The following is a 14401-nucleotide window of genomic DNA, read 5'->3' on the forward strand; positions in this document are numbered from 1 at the left end:
GCATTCTCCTGGACACCCTAGACCCACTCCGATTCGCATACCGCCCCAACAGATCCACAGATGACGCAATCTCAACCTCACTCCACACTGCCCTTTCTCACCTGGACAAAAGGAACACCTATGTGAGAATGATGTTCATTGACTACAGCTCAGCGTTCAACACCATAGTGCCCATGAAGCTCATCACTAAGCTAAGGACTCTGGGACTAAACACCTCCCTCTGCAAATGGATCCTGGACTTCCTGATGGGCCGCCCCCAGGTGGTAAGAGTAGGCAACAACACGTCTGCCACACTGATCCTTAACACTGGGGCCTCACCGGGGTGTGTACTTAGTCCCCTCCTGTATTACCTGTTCACCCACGACTGCGTGGCCAAACACGACTCCAACACCATCATTAAGTTTGCTGACAAAACAACAGCGGTAGGCCTGATCACCAACAGCGATGAGATGGCCTATAGGGAGGAGGTCAGAGAACTGGCAGTGTGGTGCCAGGACAACAACCTCTCCCTCAATATGAGCAAGACAAAGGAGCTGATCGTGGACTACAGGAAAAGGTGGGCCGAACGGGCCCCCATTAACATCAACGGGGCTGTAGTGGAGTGGGTCGAGAGTTTCAAGTTCCTTGGTGTCCACATCACCAACAAACTATCATGGTCCAAACATACCAAGACAGTCATGAAGAGTGCATGACAAAACCTTTTCCCCCTCAGGAGACTGAAAATATTTGGCATGGGTCCCCAGATCCTCAAACGATTCTAAAGCTGCACCATCGAGAGCATCCTGACCGGGTGCATCACCGCCTGGTATGGAAACTGCTCGGCATCTAACCGTAAGGTGCTACAGAGGGTAGTGCGAACGGCCCAGTACATCTCTGGAGCCAAGCTTCCTGCCATCTAGGACCTATATAATAGGCGGTGTCAGAGGAAAGCCCATAAAATTGTCAGAGACTCCAGTCACCCAAGTTATAGACTGTTTTCTCTGCTACGGCATGGCAAGCGGTACCGGAGCGTCAAGTTTAGGACCAAAAGGCTCCTCAACAGCTTCTACTCCCAAGCCATTAGACTGCTGGACAATTAATAAAAATCACCACTGGACAATTTACATTGATAACCCCCCCACTCTTGTACACTGCTGCTACTTGCTGTTTGTTTGTTACCCATGCATAGTCACTCAGCCCCCCACTGACTCAGTACCGATGCCCCCTGTATATAGCCTCCTTATTCTTATTGTGTTACTTTTTATTATTACTTTTTATTTTAGCCTACTTGGTAAATATTTTCTTCTTGAATTGCACTGTTGGTTAAGGGCTTGTGAGTAAGCATTTCACGGTAAAGCCAACACTTGTTGTATTCGGCGCATGAAGCAAATAAAGTTTCATTTGATTTGATTTAACAACGCCAGCTTGGGGCTAATTTGAATGGGTGCCAATGGAGATAGGCTATACGGACACGCCTGGTGCCCAAATTGATGACGTATGTCGCACAGTTGAGAGTCGAGTGGAGACGAATGGAGTTAGGTCAGTCAGTCGTCCTGGTGATCCTCGTTTATGCTGGCAACAACAACAGCATGGCGCCAATTAAAACTTGTAAAAGAAAGTGATGTTTATTTCGATGGGAAAGGGAGAAATAACTTGTAGTATTGTTCACCATCTGGGTGTCGCCGTTACATGCCAATTAGCTAATGTAATATCAAGCCGGTGTGGATGACAGGTGCAACGGTGTTGTAATTCCCACTGGGCAGTATACGCTTCACCGGGCAGCTGTATCACATGTCGCTAGCGGTAGATACGTGGCCAATTTGTTTCATCCCACTTGATTATACAGTGCCTCCAGAAAGTATTCAGACCCCTTGACTTTTTCCACATTTCTTACATTACAGCCACATTCTAAAAATGATTCAATTGTATTTTGTGAAAGCTCTGACGAAGGCATTGAGGCCGATACGTAAAGTGTATTAAAAGTGCAGTGATACTATCATGAGCAGTGTGGGGGTTTCTTCTTATTTCTCTGCTAAGCCTCACTGTGTGTGTGTGTGTGTGTGTGTGTATATATATATATATATATATATATATATATATATATACAGGTGAAATCGTTCCGCCAGTTCCTGGTTGCTAGTTTGCCTAATTTCAGCTGATGTGACAAAACAAGCACGTAAAGTCCAGAGAATCAATCCAAACCACAAATATTTCAGCTGTTTGAAGCTGGTGTACAAAACTGAAAATAAAAGATGCAAAAATGCACCTTAAGAAAGGGAAGCATAGAAATAGTGTCCAAAAACCTATCTACCGATCTTAGACTTGCGTTCAGTGAGAATGACAGATCTATAACTCACAACTCTATGTACATTTGGTCGGGTCGCCCAAAAAGGTATACACCGCAGCTATAAAATGATTTCAATTGAGTTTCCCCATCACCACTAAAGTAATATTCCCTCTCATCACCACTAAAGCAATATTCCCTCTCATCACCACTAAAGTAATATTCCCTCTCCCGCGCCAATAGCAGATTCTGAGGATTTGTTTTCACATCCGTACCACCGTAGTGGGGGCGTGGCCACGGTATAAACGTAATTCCGTGAAAACTATGCCCCTGTCAGTCACGGTCTGCTTCTCTGGTGGTGTGCGAGGCTGCGAGCTCAAGAGGAACGACTTTTCAGACGCGGATAGACAAAAGACCCAACCATGGTAACGTTACGTTTGTTTCAAATGGCTGTAATTTAGTTATCCTAAATATACACAGTAGCTGTGTTGGGGACGGGTACTTACTTGGCCCGTTGAACATTGAAATTGTGATTTTTATTTCGCACCATAGTTTCACAATCGATGACTATTGGCTGGATAGCAAACTAGTAGCACACATTTAAGAACTGGCTTGTAACGTTCACTTCAATTACATTGTCATTCGTTGTTAGAGTTAACTAGTTAACCTAGCCCCTCGGCATATCATCTTATCCATGACTAACGCTGGCATGAACTAGTGCATGTTGGCGTCCTTGGTAGTAGCTAACGCGTCGCTACCTTGGTAACTGTTAGGCCTCTTGTTAAACAGACGTCAAAAAAATGTTAGCAGATTAACGTTACGCTATCCACCATTGGCATTGATAAGGTAAACAACGTTACTGTATTGCCTTTGAATTTAACTGCCATGTTAGAGCTACGCTGTGCCAGATATCTGTTGAAGCGTTAGTCTTACAAGTACCGGTGACTACCGCCTGTTCCAGCTGACCCCACCCTTACTGCAAGTACAAGGAAGTGTAACATAACTAGCTAACAACCTGACAATTTTCTTAGGAGATGATGAAATACGTCCATGGACTTTGTTCGGTGGCTTATATTACTCACTGCGTGTGTTCACTGAATTTTTTTAAAGACGTGATCATTGAGGGTTGGTTAGGCGCACAAGCTAGGAAGCCATGGAACACAGCCACAATTTCCCTCTTACTTGACTTGCGCGCCAGTGTTTTTAAAGCCTCGTTCACATTGTGCCTCGTATACATCGTGACTTATTTCATTACGTCGTACATCTTTTGGGGGCGGGGGGGGTGTCTCAATGAAAATAGTCCGGGTGGCTGTTTGATGAATTGTTAAGCAGTTTTGTGGCTTGGTGGTAGAAGCTGTTAGGGAGCCTTGTGCACCTGGCCTTCACGTCTCTCTTGGTGTGTTTGGACTATGATAGTTTGAGGACACCAATGAAATTGAAACTCTCGACCCGCTCCGATTCGAGGTAGTTGTGCACGACTCCAGGATTTGAGTTGACTCCAACCACTCTACTAGCTCTACTCCCAAAACACACTGAAACGGATGTGCTCACACACACCTCATTATTGCACAATCCTAGAACACAAATCTCGTCTTCCTAGAGGACTGACATGAACATGATGCAGCCATTTTGCCTATAAAATTCATCTTTGGTTTGAATCTTGAAGGTCATGTGTAGAAACTGCAATATTTCAGTGACGTTTGTGTGCGGCCTTGACGGATCCCAAAGGATGATGCTGCGCACTCTACGCTGATAAGCCTTTTCTCTGCCATATTCAGACTGGTATTACTACACTTTGGTTTTGTAATGATTATCAAAGCTTGTGCGTTATTCCAGAGGACGACTCACATAATTTGTTTTTCCAAACTGCTCCCATTAATTATTTTTTCAAATTGAATTGACTTATGACGGAAGCCTGTAGATTTATTGTAGACGTGGAGATATTTCATCGTCATGTCTAGACGACAATAGGCTTCACTGGTAACTCGTGATTGGCTGCCAAATGTATAGGTCTCCCCTTAATATTTACATTGAAGTGTGATCATAATCATTATTGTAGCGGTCCATCTATGGTAGACGTCCTGCCTAATAACAATGCCCCACATCCTGCTCATTTGAGCTATTTAACCGTATTTGCACTTGCCATTTCCAAAAAGGTTAGCAAGGATGCTGCTTTGCGATCAATTGCCTATGTAACCGATGTGAAATGGCTAGCGCTAGTGGCGTTTCAATCGGGGACGTCACTTGCTCTGAGACCTTGAAGTAGTGGTTCCCCTTGCTTTGTGGAGCGATGGGTATCGATGCTTCGAGGGTGACTAACGTGTGCAGAGCGTCCCTGGTTCGCGCCCAGGTCGGGGCGGAGGGACGGACGTAGTCTATACTGGGCTCTATATACTGGGACAGGGCTCTCATAACTGTTTGTGGAGAGCTACCATCCTGTAGGTTTTTCCTCCAACCTAGCACACCTGCTTTAATAAATTAGGTGGTTGAGTTAAATCAGGTTAGTTACAGCTGGGGTTAAAGCAAAAACGTACAGGGAGGTAGCTCTCTAGGAACAGGGTTGGAGAGCCCTGACCTAAAACTTAAACAGCCAGCAAGGGTTTCATTAAAAGCTATAGGATATACTTTTTATTGCACATTATGTCTAAACTGACACATTTGGCGATTTTCAACTTCAATTCACTGGCACTAGGACGTTTAGCTTAGGCATTTTCATTGATAGATACAGATGACGGAGCTATAGCCTATGCGCACGGTTCTGACTCTCTGTCTAGCCTTCTCCTCTTTATCTTAGCAATGAAAATGCTGGTGTGGTTGGTCGTCGAGCTGTTGCGTGTAGAATAGCTCAGCCTACTCATTGATAGTCCCTACTTTAGTGAACTTGCGCAAGACATTGCAAGCCAAGAAATTGCGAAATATAGCATTTCTATAGCTACTTCATTTGATTACCAATGCACAGTCTGCCCCTCCCATCTCCCTCAAACTCGCTAGCTTGCTCTTTCTTTGCTGTAGAAGATACAAGAGTTTGTTCTCGAAGTAAACTACGCAAAATAGTTGCCACCATTGCGGAAATATTGAATCTTAGATTCCGCTAGCAATTGACTCCTAAGCTTGACACCCAGACATGGCAGTTGACGGTCGAGGAATCTTATTTTCTAGTCGACTCCCCAGTGCCTTTCGTTTGGCATCGCAATCTTCCAAAATAAACGCAAAGTATGGCCAGAATAAATAGTTTCAGGTGATGATAAAACCTTTTGTTTAATTACGTTATGTAACTTTATAGCTGGGTAGATTGTAGACACCACTAGTGGGCAACCCATTTTTTTGTGAAGCATTTTTAAAACCTTTTAACCAGGCAAGTCAATTAAGAATGAATTCTTATTTAGAACTGACGCCCTACCAAAATGCCTCCTGTGGGGATGGGGGCTGGGATTAAACATATAACATTCATTAAATTAAAATATCGGACAAAAATCACATTCACACAACCCTACATAGATCTAAGACAATGACACAGCAAGGCAGCAAGGCAGCAAGGCAGCAAGGCAGCATGGCAGCAAGGCAGCATGGCAGCAAGGCAGCATGGCAGCAAGGCAGCATGGCAGCAAGGCAGCATGGCAGCAAGGCAGCATGGCAGCAAGGCAGCATGGCAGCATGGCAGCAACACAGCATGGCAGCAACACAGGGTACAAACAATATTGGACACAGACAACAGCACAGTGTAGCCTAGTGGTTAGAGCGTTGGATTAGTAACTGAAAGGTTGCAAGTTCAAATCCCAGAGCTGACATGGTACAATCTGTTGTTCTGCCCCTGAACAGGCAGTTAACCCACTGTTCCTAGGCCGTCATTGAAAATTAGAATTTGTTCTTAAATGACTTGCCTAGTTAAATAAAGGTCAAATGAAACAAAGGGAAAGAAGTTAGACAACAATACATCACGTGACGCAGCCACAACTGTCAGTAAGTGTCCGTGATTGAGTCTTCGAATGAAGAGATTGAGAACCGTCCAGTTTGAGTGTTTGTTGCAGCTTGTTCCAGTCACAAGCTGTAATAATTTTTTTTTAAATTAACTACAAACATATTTAATAGAATTTGCTTAGCAGCCAATGTGTATTTAACATTACTATTAAAATAGGACTCACTTATAGGAATGGGTCATTGTTTACGAGTTAGTAGCTATTCCATAAAGCCATCACCGAAAACCACATTTTCATCTGTGGTTTTTTAACTTCCAGGTTTTTGACTGACTCTGGCTGGACTGAAGACGTCGCAAAGTTTGTCAAATGTCAGTATGTGGTGGCTGTCTCGCAACGGAGCCTTCAACCATAAGGGTGCTTTGCGATTCCACTCTGCTGTGGACGTCACCATTGAAATGCATGACATCCGTCGCACTGTAACGGAGTGCTTATGGGTAATGTGAACAAGGCTTTACCCATAAGCACACCGTTAATTTGCGACAGATGTCATACATGCTCTGCATTGCGAACTCGCTTGACTTGCTATACATTTGTAAAAACAAGTTGAGGAAAAAGTAACTATACAAAGCTATGTTTTATCACCTGAAATGGTATGTTTATCCTGTTCTGAATGAACGGTCATATTTTGGTATCTCCCAAAACTGGACATTCTTTCCTCCATCTTTCGTTACAAACACGACACTTGTCTGTTCAGTAGCGGGACAGGACTCCAGGAAGATGTAACTGAGTGCTTATGGGTAATGTGAACAGGGATTAACATTACCTCCGCTCAAAAGGTATGGAGTTCTTATTCAGCACAACCACCATAAGAAAGAATGGACCATGTGCTGTAACTATTTATTTGAGAAAAGAGGACATGCAAACACAATGTTAGAGAGTGGGCATCCTGTTCTTTGAATAGTCTTATTTTCTTCATGGTCAAAACATTGGAATTATGTTTTTACAATTGAATTAAAAACTAAAGCTAAGATTTTGAGTAAATAAGTATAAGTATTTTTTTTTTATGGCAAACCTAAGTCCAGGCGTAATACTTTGCCTAATTGGGCTAGACGTGCAGCTAGCATTTCCAACCAAGCAGAGGTGTCACAAAAGTCAGAAATGGCGATAAAATAAGTCACTTACCTTTGAAGATCTTCATCTGGTTGCAATCACAAGGGTCCCAGCTACATAACAAATGGTCCTTTTGTTTGATAAAGCCCTTTATATCCCAGGAAAGTCTTTCATTGGTGCGCTTGACTCAGTAATGCACTGGTTTCCCTCGTTCAAAATGCATACAAATGAATCCCGCAAGTTACTATTAAACTTCTTCCAAACATATCAAATAACGTTCCTAATCAATCCTCGAGTACCCTAATATGTAACTAAATGATACGATTTAAGACTGAGAATACCAGAGACCATTACTGGAGATAAATAATGAAGTACGCGCCCTCACCGGAATGCGCAACAAACACTACAGCCAAAATGGGAGCCACTTACTAAAACTATAAATTCTCGCCCATTTTTCAAAAAACAAGCCTGAAACTCTTTTTGAAGACTGACATAATATAATAATAATAATATACATGCATATCCTAGCTTCTAGGCAGTTTACAGTATCAGGAAGTTGACTTTGGGCACCTCATTCATCCAAACTTCCGAATACTGCCCCCTAGCCCGAAGAAGTTAACTCCAATACTATGTTGCATGGACCCAATAATAGTGTGCAATAATAGTGTTTAACATGATTTCTGAATGACTACCTCATCTCTGTACCACACCTTACATCTGTAAGGTATTTTAGTCAACCAGTGAATTTTTAACACTGACTCAACCACCAAGACCAATAAGGTTTTCCAATGCCTTGCAAAGGCCACCTACTGGTAAATAACAAGCAGACATTGAATATCCCTTTGAGCATGGTGCATTTATTAAATAGACTTTGGATGTTGGATCAATACACCTAGTCACTACAAAGATGGGATGCTTAGATATGAAATGGAGCTAAGCACAGGCAAAATACTAAATGAATCCTGGTTGCCTGCTTTCCAACAGACACTTTTCAGCGGGATAAGAACTTAAAACACAAGGCCAAATATACACGAGTTGCTTACCAAGACATTGAATGTGCCTGAGTGGCTTAGTTTTGACTTAAATTGGCTTGAAAATCTATGGCAAGACTGATCATCAACCAACTTGACAGAGCTTGAAGAAAAAAAGAATGTGCAATATTGTACAATCTAGGTGTTCAAAGCTCTTAGACTTACCTTAAGAATCACAGCTGTAATTGCTGCCAAAGGTGATTCTAGCATGTGTTGACTCGGGTGTGAATATTTATGTAAATGAGAATTCTGTATTTAATTTTCAATACATTAGCAAAAATGTTTACATTTGGCCATTATTGGGTATTGTGTGTAGATGGGTGGGGAAATTATTTACATATTTTGAATTCGGGCTGTAATGCATCAAAGTGGAATAAGTGAAGGGCTGTGAATACTTACTGACGGCACTGTACCTGATGACATTTGCTCAAATATATTCTGGAACTGTAAAGTCAACTGATATGGACAGTGCAGGTGTAAGATGCTCAAATTAGCAGTGCAATGGCAGATGGTGATTTATGAAATGCATGGGTCTCTTGGGTACACTATGCATTAAAGAGGTTTTTTCTCCTTAGGCCTCTGGGGTGACAGTGACCGATGAAGTTATTACAGTCTTCAACGAGATGAAGGTGCGTAAGGCCCAGGCGAACGAGGACGAGAAGAAGAAGCGGAAGAAGGCGGTGCTGTTCTGCCTGAGCGAGGACAAGAAACATATCGTCCTTGAATCGGGTAAAGAGATCCTGACTGGCGATGTGGGTACTACCATTGCAGATCCCTACCTGCACTTTGTCAAGATGCTGCCCGCAGATGACTGTCGCTACGCCCTCTATGACGCTACATACGAGACCAAGGAGACCAAGAAAGAGGACCTGGTCTTCATCTTCTGGTGCGTGTCAACTGTTAAGCACTGGGTTTAAAAAGTCAGTTTGATTACAACTAGAAATACAGAACCTTGTGGTCATCACTCCTGTTCTCTGTATCGCAGGGCCCCAGATGGTGCTCCACTGAAGAGCAAAATGATCTACGCCAGCTCAAAGGACGCCATTAAAAAGAAATTCACAGGTGAGCACTGTTTTTAGGTTGAAAGAATCATAATACCGTTAAACTGCTGTGTGGGTATGTCTAGGGTACTTCATTCTTCACATTTGACCACTTTGCTCAATTGCAGGTATCAAGCATGAATGGCAAGTTAACGGTTTGGAGGACATCAAAGATCGGCGAACCTTAGCAGAGAAGCTTGGAGGCTCATCAGTGGTCACCCTTGAAGGTGGGCCTGTATAAATCCCATCTCGGGTATGATCTGAGGCCTACAGGGAAAGGAGAAAAAAAACGAATTTTAAATCCCGTGGGTATGGATGTTCATTCCGGAATGATAAGGAATTAGGTGAGGGGGTTTAGAGTACACATTTGAGGGTGTTTGGGATGGGGTATTTTGTTGTGTGGAGAAAAATCAAGCATGCTGTTTCATGGTTTAAAATTGTGGTTCTTTCCACTTGTCACAATGAAGAACACAGACATGTCTTAAATGGCAATTTGTGATGAAGGATTATGACAAAATAGATTTGTCACCATTTCTGAGATTGGCCTTGCAATTTCCAAACTCATGAACAAAATGGGTTTTACAGAATGACCTTTTTTTTTTTTTTTTTTTTAAACAGATGAGTACTGGTTATGTCTCTTGTTTAATGGAGGGGTGTCTGGATCAGGCAGATGAAAGAAACTAATGAGCAAGTCTATGACCAACCTACTGGGTTAATTTATGCACTTTGTTCACATGAATCTGATGGCAATTCCTGTATTGCCAAATTAGTTATTCTTTAGCATGTCGAGCTAAATCTATTTTTATTTTCCAGCATGCTTCCAGTAAAATTTAAATTCCAAAATGTGACCTTATTAGAATAAGTTATTTCCAAAACCTTTGAGCAAACAGTAAATGCGCTGTGTACAAACAAAAATGCATTCCTTTTTTCATGATAAAATCTCAGAACAGCTTGAACAGGGATCAATTGGAGTCAGGGGTATGTCATAGTGTGGGTGGCTCAAGTTGGAAGAAGCCTATGAGAGCAAGTAAAGTGTGGATGTATATGTGGGTGTTCTGTTTTTGTCTCCTTTTGTCTAAAATAAAGAAAATGCATTTACTAGCTGCTGCCTCTAACATGTTTTCTTTGCCTATGGTTAACTGTCCATTCCTGCGTAAGTTTTTTAAAATTGTATTTATTTTTTTACATTTTTGAACTGAGTCTATTTGGATGCATCAATATATTAGCAAATTATTAGTCTATTCATGGTGCATTTTTTTTTAAATTTTACATTTAACAGTGCACATAATTATAGTCCACACAGCTCACTGGGGGAAAAGTGCAGGGCATGCAATTTTTGGCTAAGTAGTATCCCCATTAGTGATGGATGTTCTGAGTCTTTTCGGAGAGCTGTAGTTTTCGGCTCCATTCACGTAAGAGTCCCATCCAGGGCCGTTTCCAGGCATAGGCGACAGAACTTATCCCAGCTATTAAAGCTGCCAGAGCGTGGGGACAGTTGTCCACCCGACCTCTCAAAAGCCTGGCAGAAGTGCGAGCCCTTGAATCCAGGGCAGTAGCTTCAGCCTAATGTGACTTACACCAACTGATACTAAATTGCCTGATTGACTGGTCATGTCGGAATACCCATACTAGCATACTACATAAACTGCATACTATTTACTCATCGCATACTGTTTAGTAAAAAGTATGCCATGTCTGCAACGCAGTAGCGGCTCTAAATTGATTAGGTGGGGGTTGAGTGCAGGGGGGGATTTCTCAAATTCAGTAGACATGCATCGCATTAACGAGGCTAACTTTCACATTCAACCTATAACATAGTGGCCCATATAGCCCATCTATTCTAATTTTAAAAAGGACTGAAGACCGAAACAGGTTCCATTTTGACACATTAGTGATACCATAGTGCTTTAACGTGTAAATTCAATCAAATAGACTAGTACACACACTTTCCAAATGTTCAAATTTATAGGTTATTGTACAGAAACATGTGGACAGCGGTTGCATCGCAAATTCAGAACCGCTGGACATCAAAGTAAAGCACTGCTCATTGGGTACGAGATCAGAATGACTGCAAAGGCTTGGCCCATAAATGAAATAAGTAGCCTTGCCTAAAACAATGCACATGTTCAAAAGGCCTGATTAACATGACCGCAGTAACGCAGCTGCATTCAGTCTCCGGAGCTGACACATTCAGGAATCAGAAGATGGTTTACAATGTAATTTAAAAGCTCTGAAGGCTAAGAAAACAAACGCTTATCAGTGACAAAGCAGTAATCCACTTTAAAAATAATTGTTATCAAAGATGTAGCCTGCGATGCAAACCTCTATCATTTTAAGATCAAAAACTACTTTGCCAACATTTGAACTCTTCTGCAGAAGCTTTGGACATTTTCCCAATTAAGGAGCATAGTTTTGTTAGGCTCCAGTTCTCTTCAAGTAGCCCACCTCTTCCAATGCATTGTGGATAAGTGTGCATCGAATTCTACGGGAGGCAAAATTAGTATAACATCCTGGCATTTAAACCATACTCAATTTTCTAAATGTAACTTACTATTTAACATTTTGGCATAATGAAAATGCGCCATGCGTGATTGTATTGTTTCCCACTATTTGTTGATTTTGGTAGCGCCTACTCGTATCTAAATTATCAGCTGTTGTCAAAGCTGAAATGGGTATGACATCTGGGCATTTAAAGTATACATTTTTCAAAGTGTTGCATACGATTAAACTTTTTTCGAATACTCAAACGGCTTATTTCGGATGCATGTATGGGTATTCGGACATGGCCACTGACTCAAGCCAAACAATGTCTTTATTTTATTTTTGTTGTTTTTCTCCATCTATCTCCGGTAAACTATCCAGGAAAGGGCTAAGATTTAGCCCATATTAATATATGGAGCCTTAAATGAAATCAGTAGCTTGCTAACATTGGATAACATTCATATACTGGCCATCTCTGAAACTCACTTAGATAATTCCTTTGATGATACAGCAGTAGCGATACAAGGATATAACATCTACAGAAAAGACAGGAATGTCAATGGGGGAGGTGTTGCTGTATATGTTCAGTGCCATATTCCTGTGAAGCTAAGGGAGGATCTCCTGTCAAATGTTGGGAGTGTTGTGGTTGCATGTTCATCTGCCTCATCTAATGACACTGCTTTAGGCCACCAAGTGCTAACACTCAGTGTGCAATGCTTGATAATGTGTGTGATGTTAAAAGTGCTGTCTATTCTCTGGGTGACCTGAATGTTGACTGGTTAGCAACATAGCACAGTCAGTGAAAAACATTCAAGCTAAGCAGGGCTGGACATGTTAACAACCCTGGATGGGAGACCAAAGGCATAGCTCCAGTTAAATAAAATGTCCAGTGGGAGGTGCTGTCCAGGCTTAACCATGAAACTCATACATGTAAATGTACACTATATATACCAAAGTATGTGGTCACCTTTTGAAATTACTGGATTTGGCTGTTGCTGACAGGTGTATAAAATCGAGAGCACTGCCATGCAATCTCCATAGACAAACGTTGGCATTAGATTGGCCTTACTAAGCTCAGTGACTTTCAACATGGAGCCGCCAACAAGTCAGTTTGTTACATTTCTGCCCTGCTGGAGTTGCTCCAATCAACTGTAAGTGCTGTTCTCTGGAGTGATGAATCACGCTTCACCATCTGGCAGTCCGACGGACAAATCTGGGTTGGCGGATGCCAGGAGTACACTACCTACCCGTGTAGTGCCAACTGTAAAGATTGCTGGAGGGGGAATAATGTTCTGGGGCTTTTTTTCATGGTTTGGGCTAGGCCCCTTAGTTCCAGAGAAAGGAAATCTAAATGCTACAGCATACAATGACATTGAAAATTATTCTATGTTTCCAACTTTGTGACAACAGTTTGGGGAAGGCCCTTTCCTGTTTCAGCATGACAATGCCCTGTGCACAATGTGAGGTCCATACAGAAATTATTTGTCAAGATCCGTGTGGAAGAAATAGACTGGCCTGCAGAGCCCTGACCTCAACCCCATCGAAAACCTTTGGGATGAATTGGAATGCCGACTGCGAGCCAGGCCTCATCGCCCAACATCAGTGCCCGACATCACAAATGCTCTTGTGGCTGAATGGAAGCCGCAGCAATGTTCCAACATCTAGAGGAAAGCCTTCCCAGAAGAGTGGAGGCTGTTGTAGCAGCAAAGGGGGGGACCAACTCCATATTAATGCCCATGATTTTGGAATGAGATGTTTGACATGCAGGTGTCCACATACTTTTGGTAATGTAGTCTATATAGTAATTCTCATGTTTTTTTACATGTTGACTTGTAAAAAATACTATGTGAAACCCATAAGGAAATCATTTATTTTGTAGAACATACACCTTTCTTATAATATTCATAGATGACTCCTAATTCAAATATTTTCTCAAATATGTCATACCATATCTATGTAGGAAATTCACCACAATCATGTATTCAATGGTGTATGTCATATAAGACATATAAGTTAACACATATACAAATACAACACTGACAAAATATTACCGGATCCTTCTGATATTTATCTTCTGTCCAACTGCTGTGTGGGTATGTCTAGGGTACTTCATTCTTCACATTTGACCACTTTGCTCAGTTGCAGGTATCAAGCATGAATGGCAAGTTAACAGTTTGGAGGACATCAAAGATCGGCCATACAAGAGTCTGCCATACAAGAGTCTGCCATACAAGAGTCTAATTAAATGTTCCTGATTATTTTCCATATGGATGGGTCTAAAGTAATTTATAACAGATCATACAAACTGCTTACTCAGGGCTCTTTTGTTGAAGGTGTAAAACATGTTGGTCTGATGTGTATGAGGAAGTGAATCCAGATGCAGCACTGGAAGTATTTGTAAATTAATAGCCAATCGTTGGCAAGCATGGAACTAACTGTGAGAGCTGTTAGAGCCTCCTGGATTGGTGATGAATTGAACAATTGTATGGTTCAAAGCAATTATGCAAAAGAGGTGGCAAACAAATAAAGCTGTTCAGCTGATTGGTTGACATACTGTAC

At 41.9% G+C, this 14401-nt stretch overlaps 1 protein-coding gene across 2 annotated transcripts; it reads left to right on the forward strand.

Annotated features, from left to right (window-relative positions):
• Positions 1–2523: 2523 nt before the first annotated feature.
• On the forward strand, positions 2524–14112 carry LOC118390339 (cofilin-2-like). Of its 2 annotated transcripts, none has more exons than XM_052457323.1 (4): positions 2524–2688; positions 8897–9207; positions 9307–9383; positions 13988–14112. In XM_052457323.1, the coding sequence occupies exons 1-4, from the start codon at positions 2686–2688 to the stop codon at positions 14095–14097; spliced, it is 501 nt and encodes a 166-aa protein (XP_052313283.1). In that variant the 5' UTR covers positions 2524–2685; the 3' UTR covers positions 14098–14112. The 2 variants fall into 2 exon arrangements, with proteins under 2 accessions (XP_052313283.1, XP_035636689.1); XM_035780796.2 differs by lacking the exon at positions 13988–14112 and adding an exon at positions 9490–10462.
• Positions 14113–14401: the final 289 nt, after the last annotated feature.

This window comes from Oncorhynchus keta, chromosome 11 (genome assembly GCF_023373465.1).
Source record: "Oncorhynchus keta strain PuntledgeMale-10-30-2019 chromosome 11, Oket_V2, whole genome shotgun sequence".
NCBI lineage: Eukaryota > Metazoa > Chordata > Actinopteri > Salmoniformes > Salmonidae > Oncorhynchus > Oncorhynchus keta.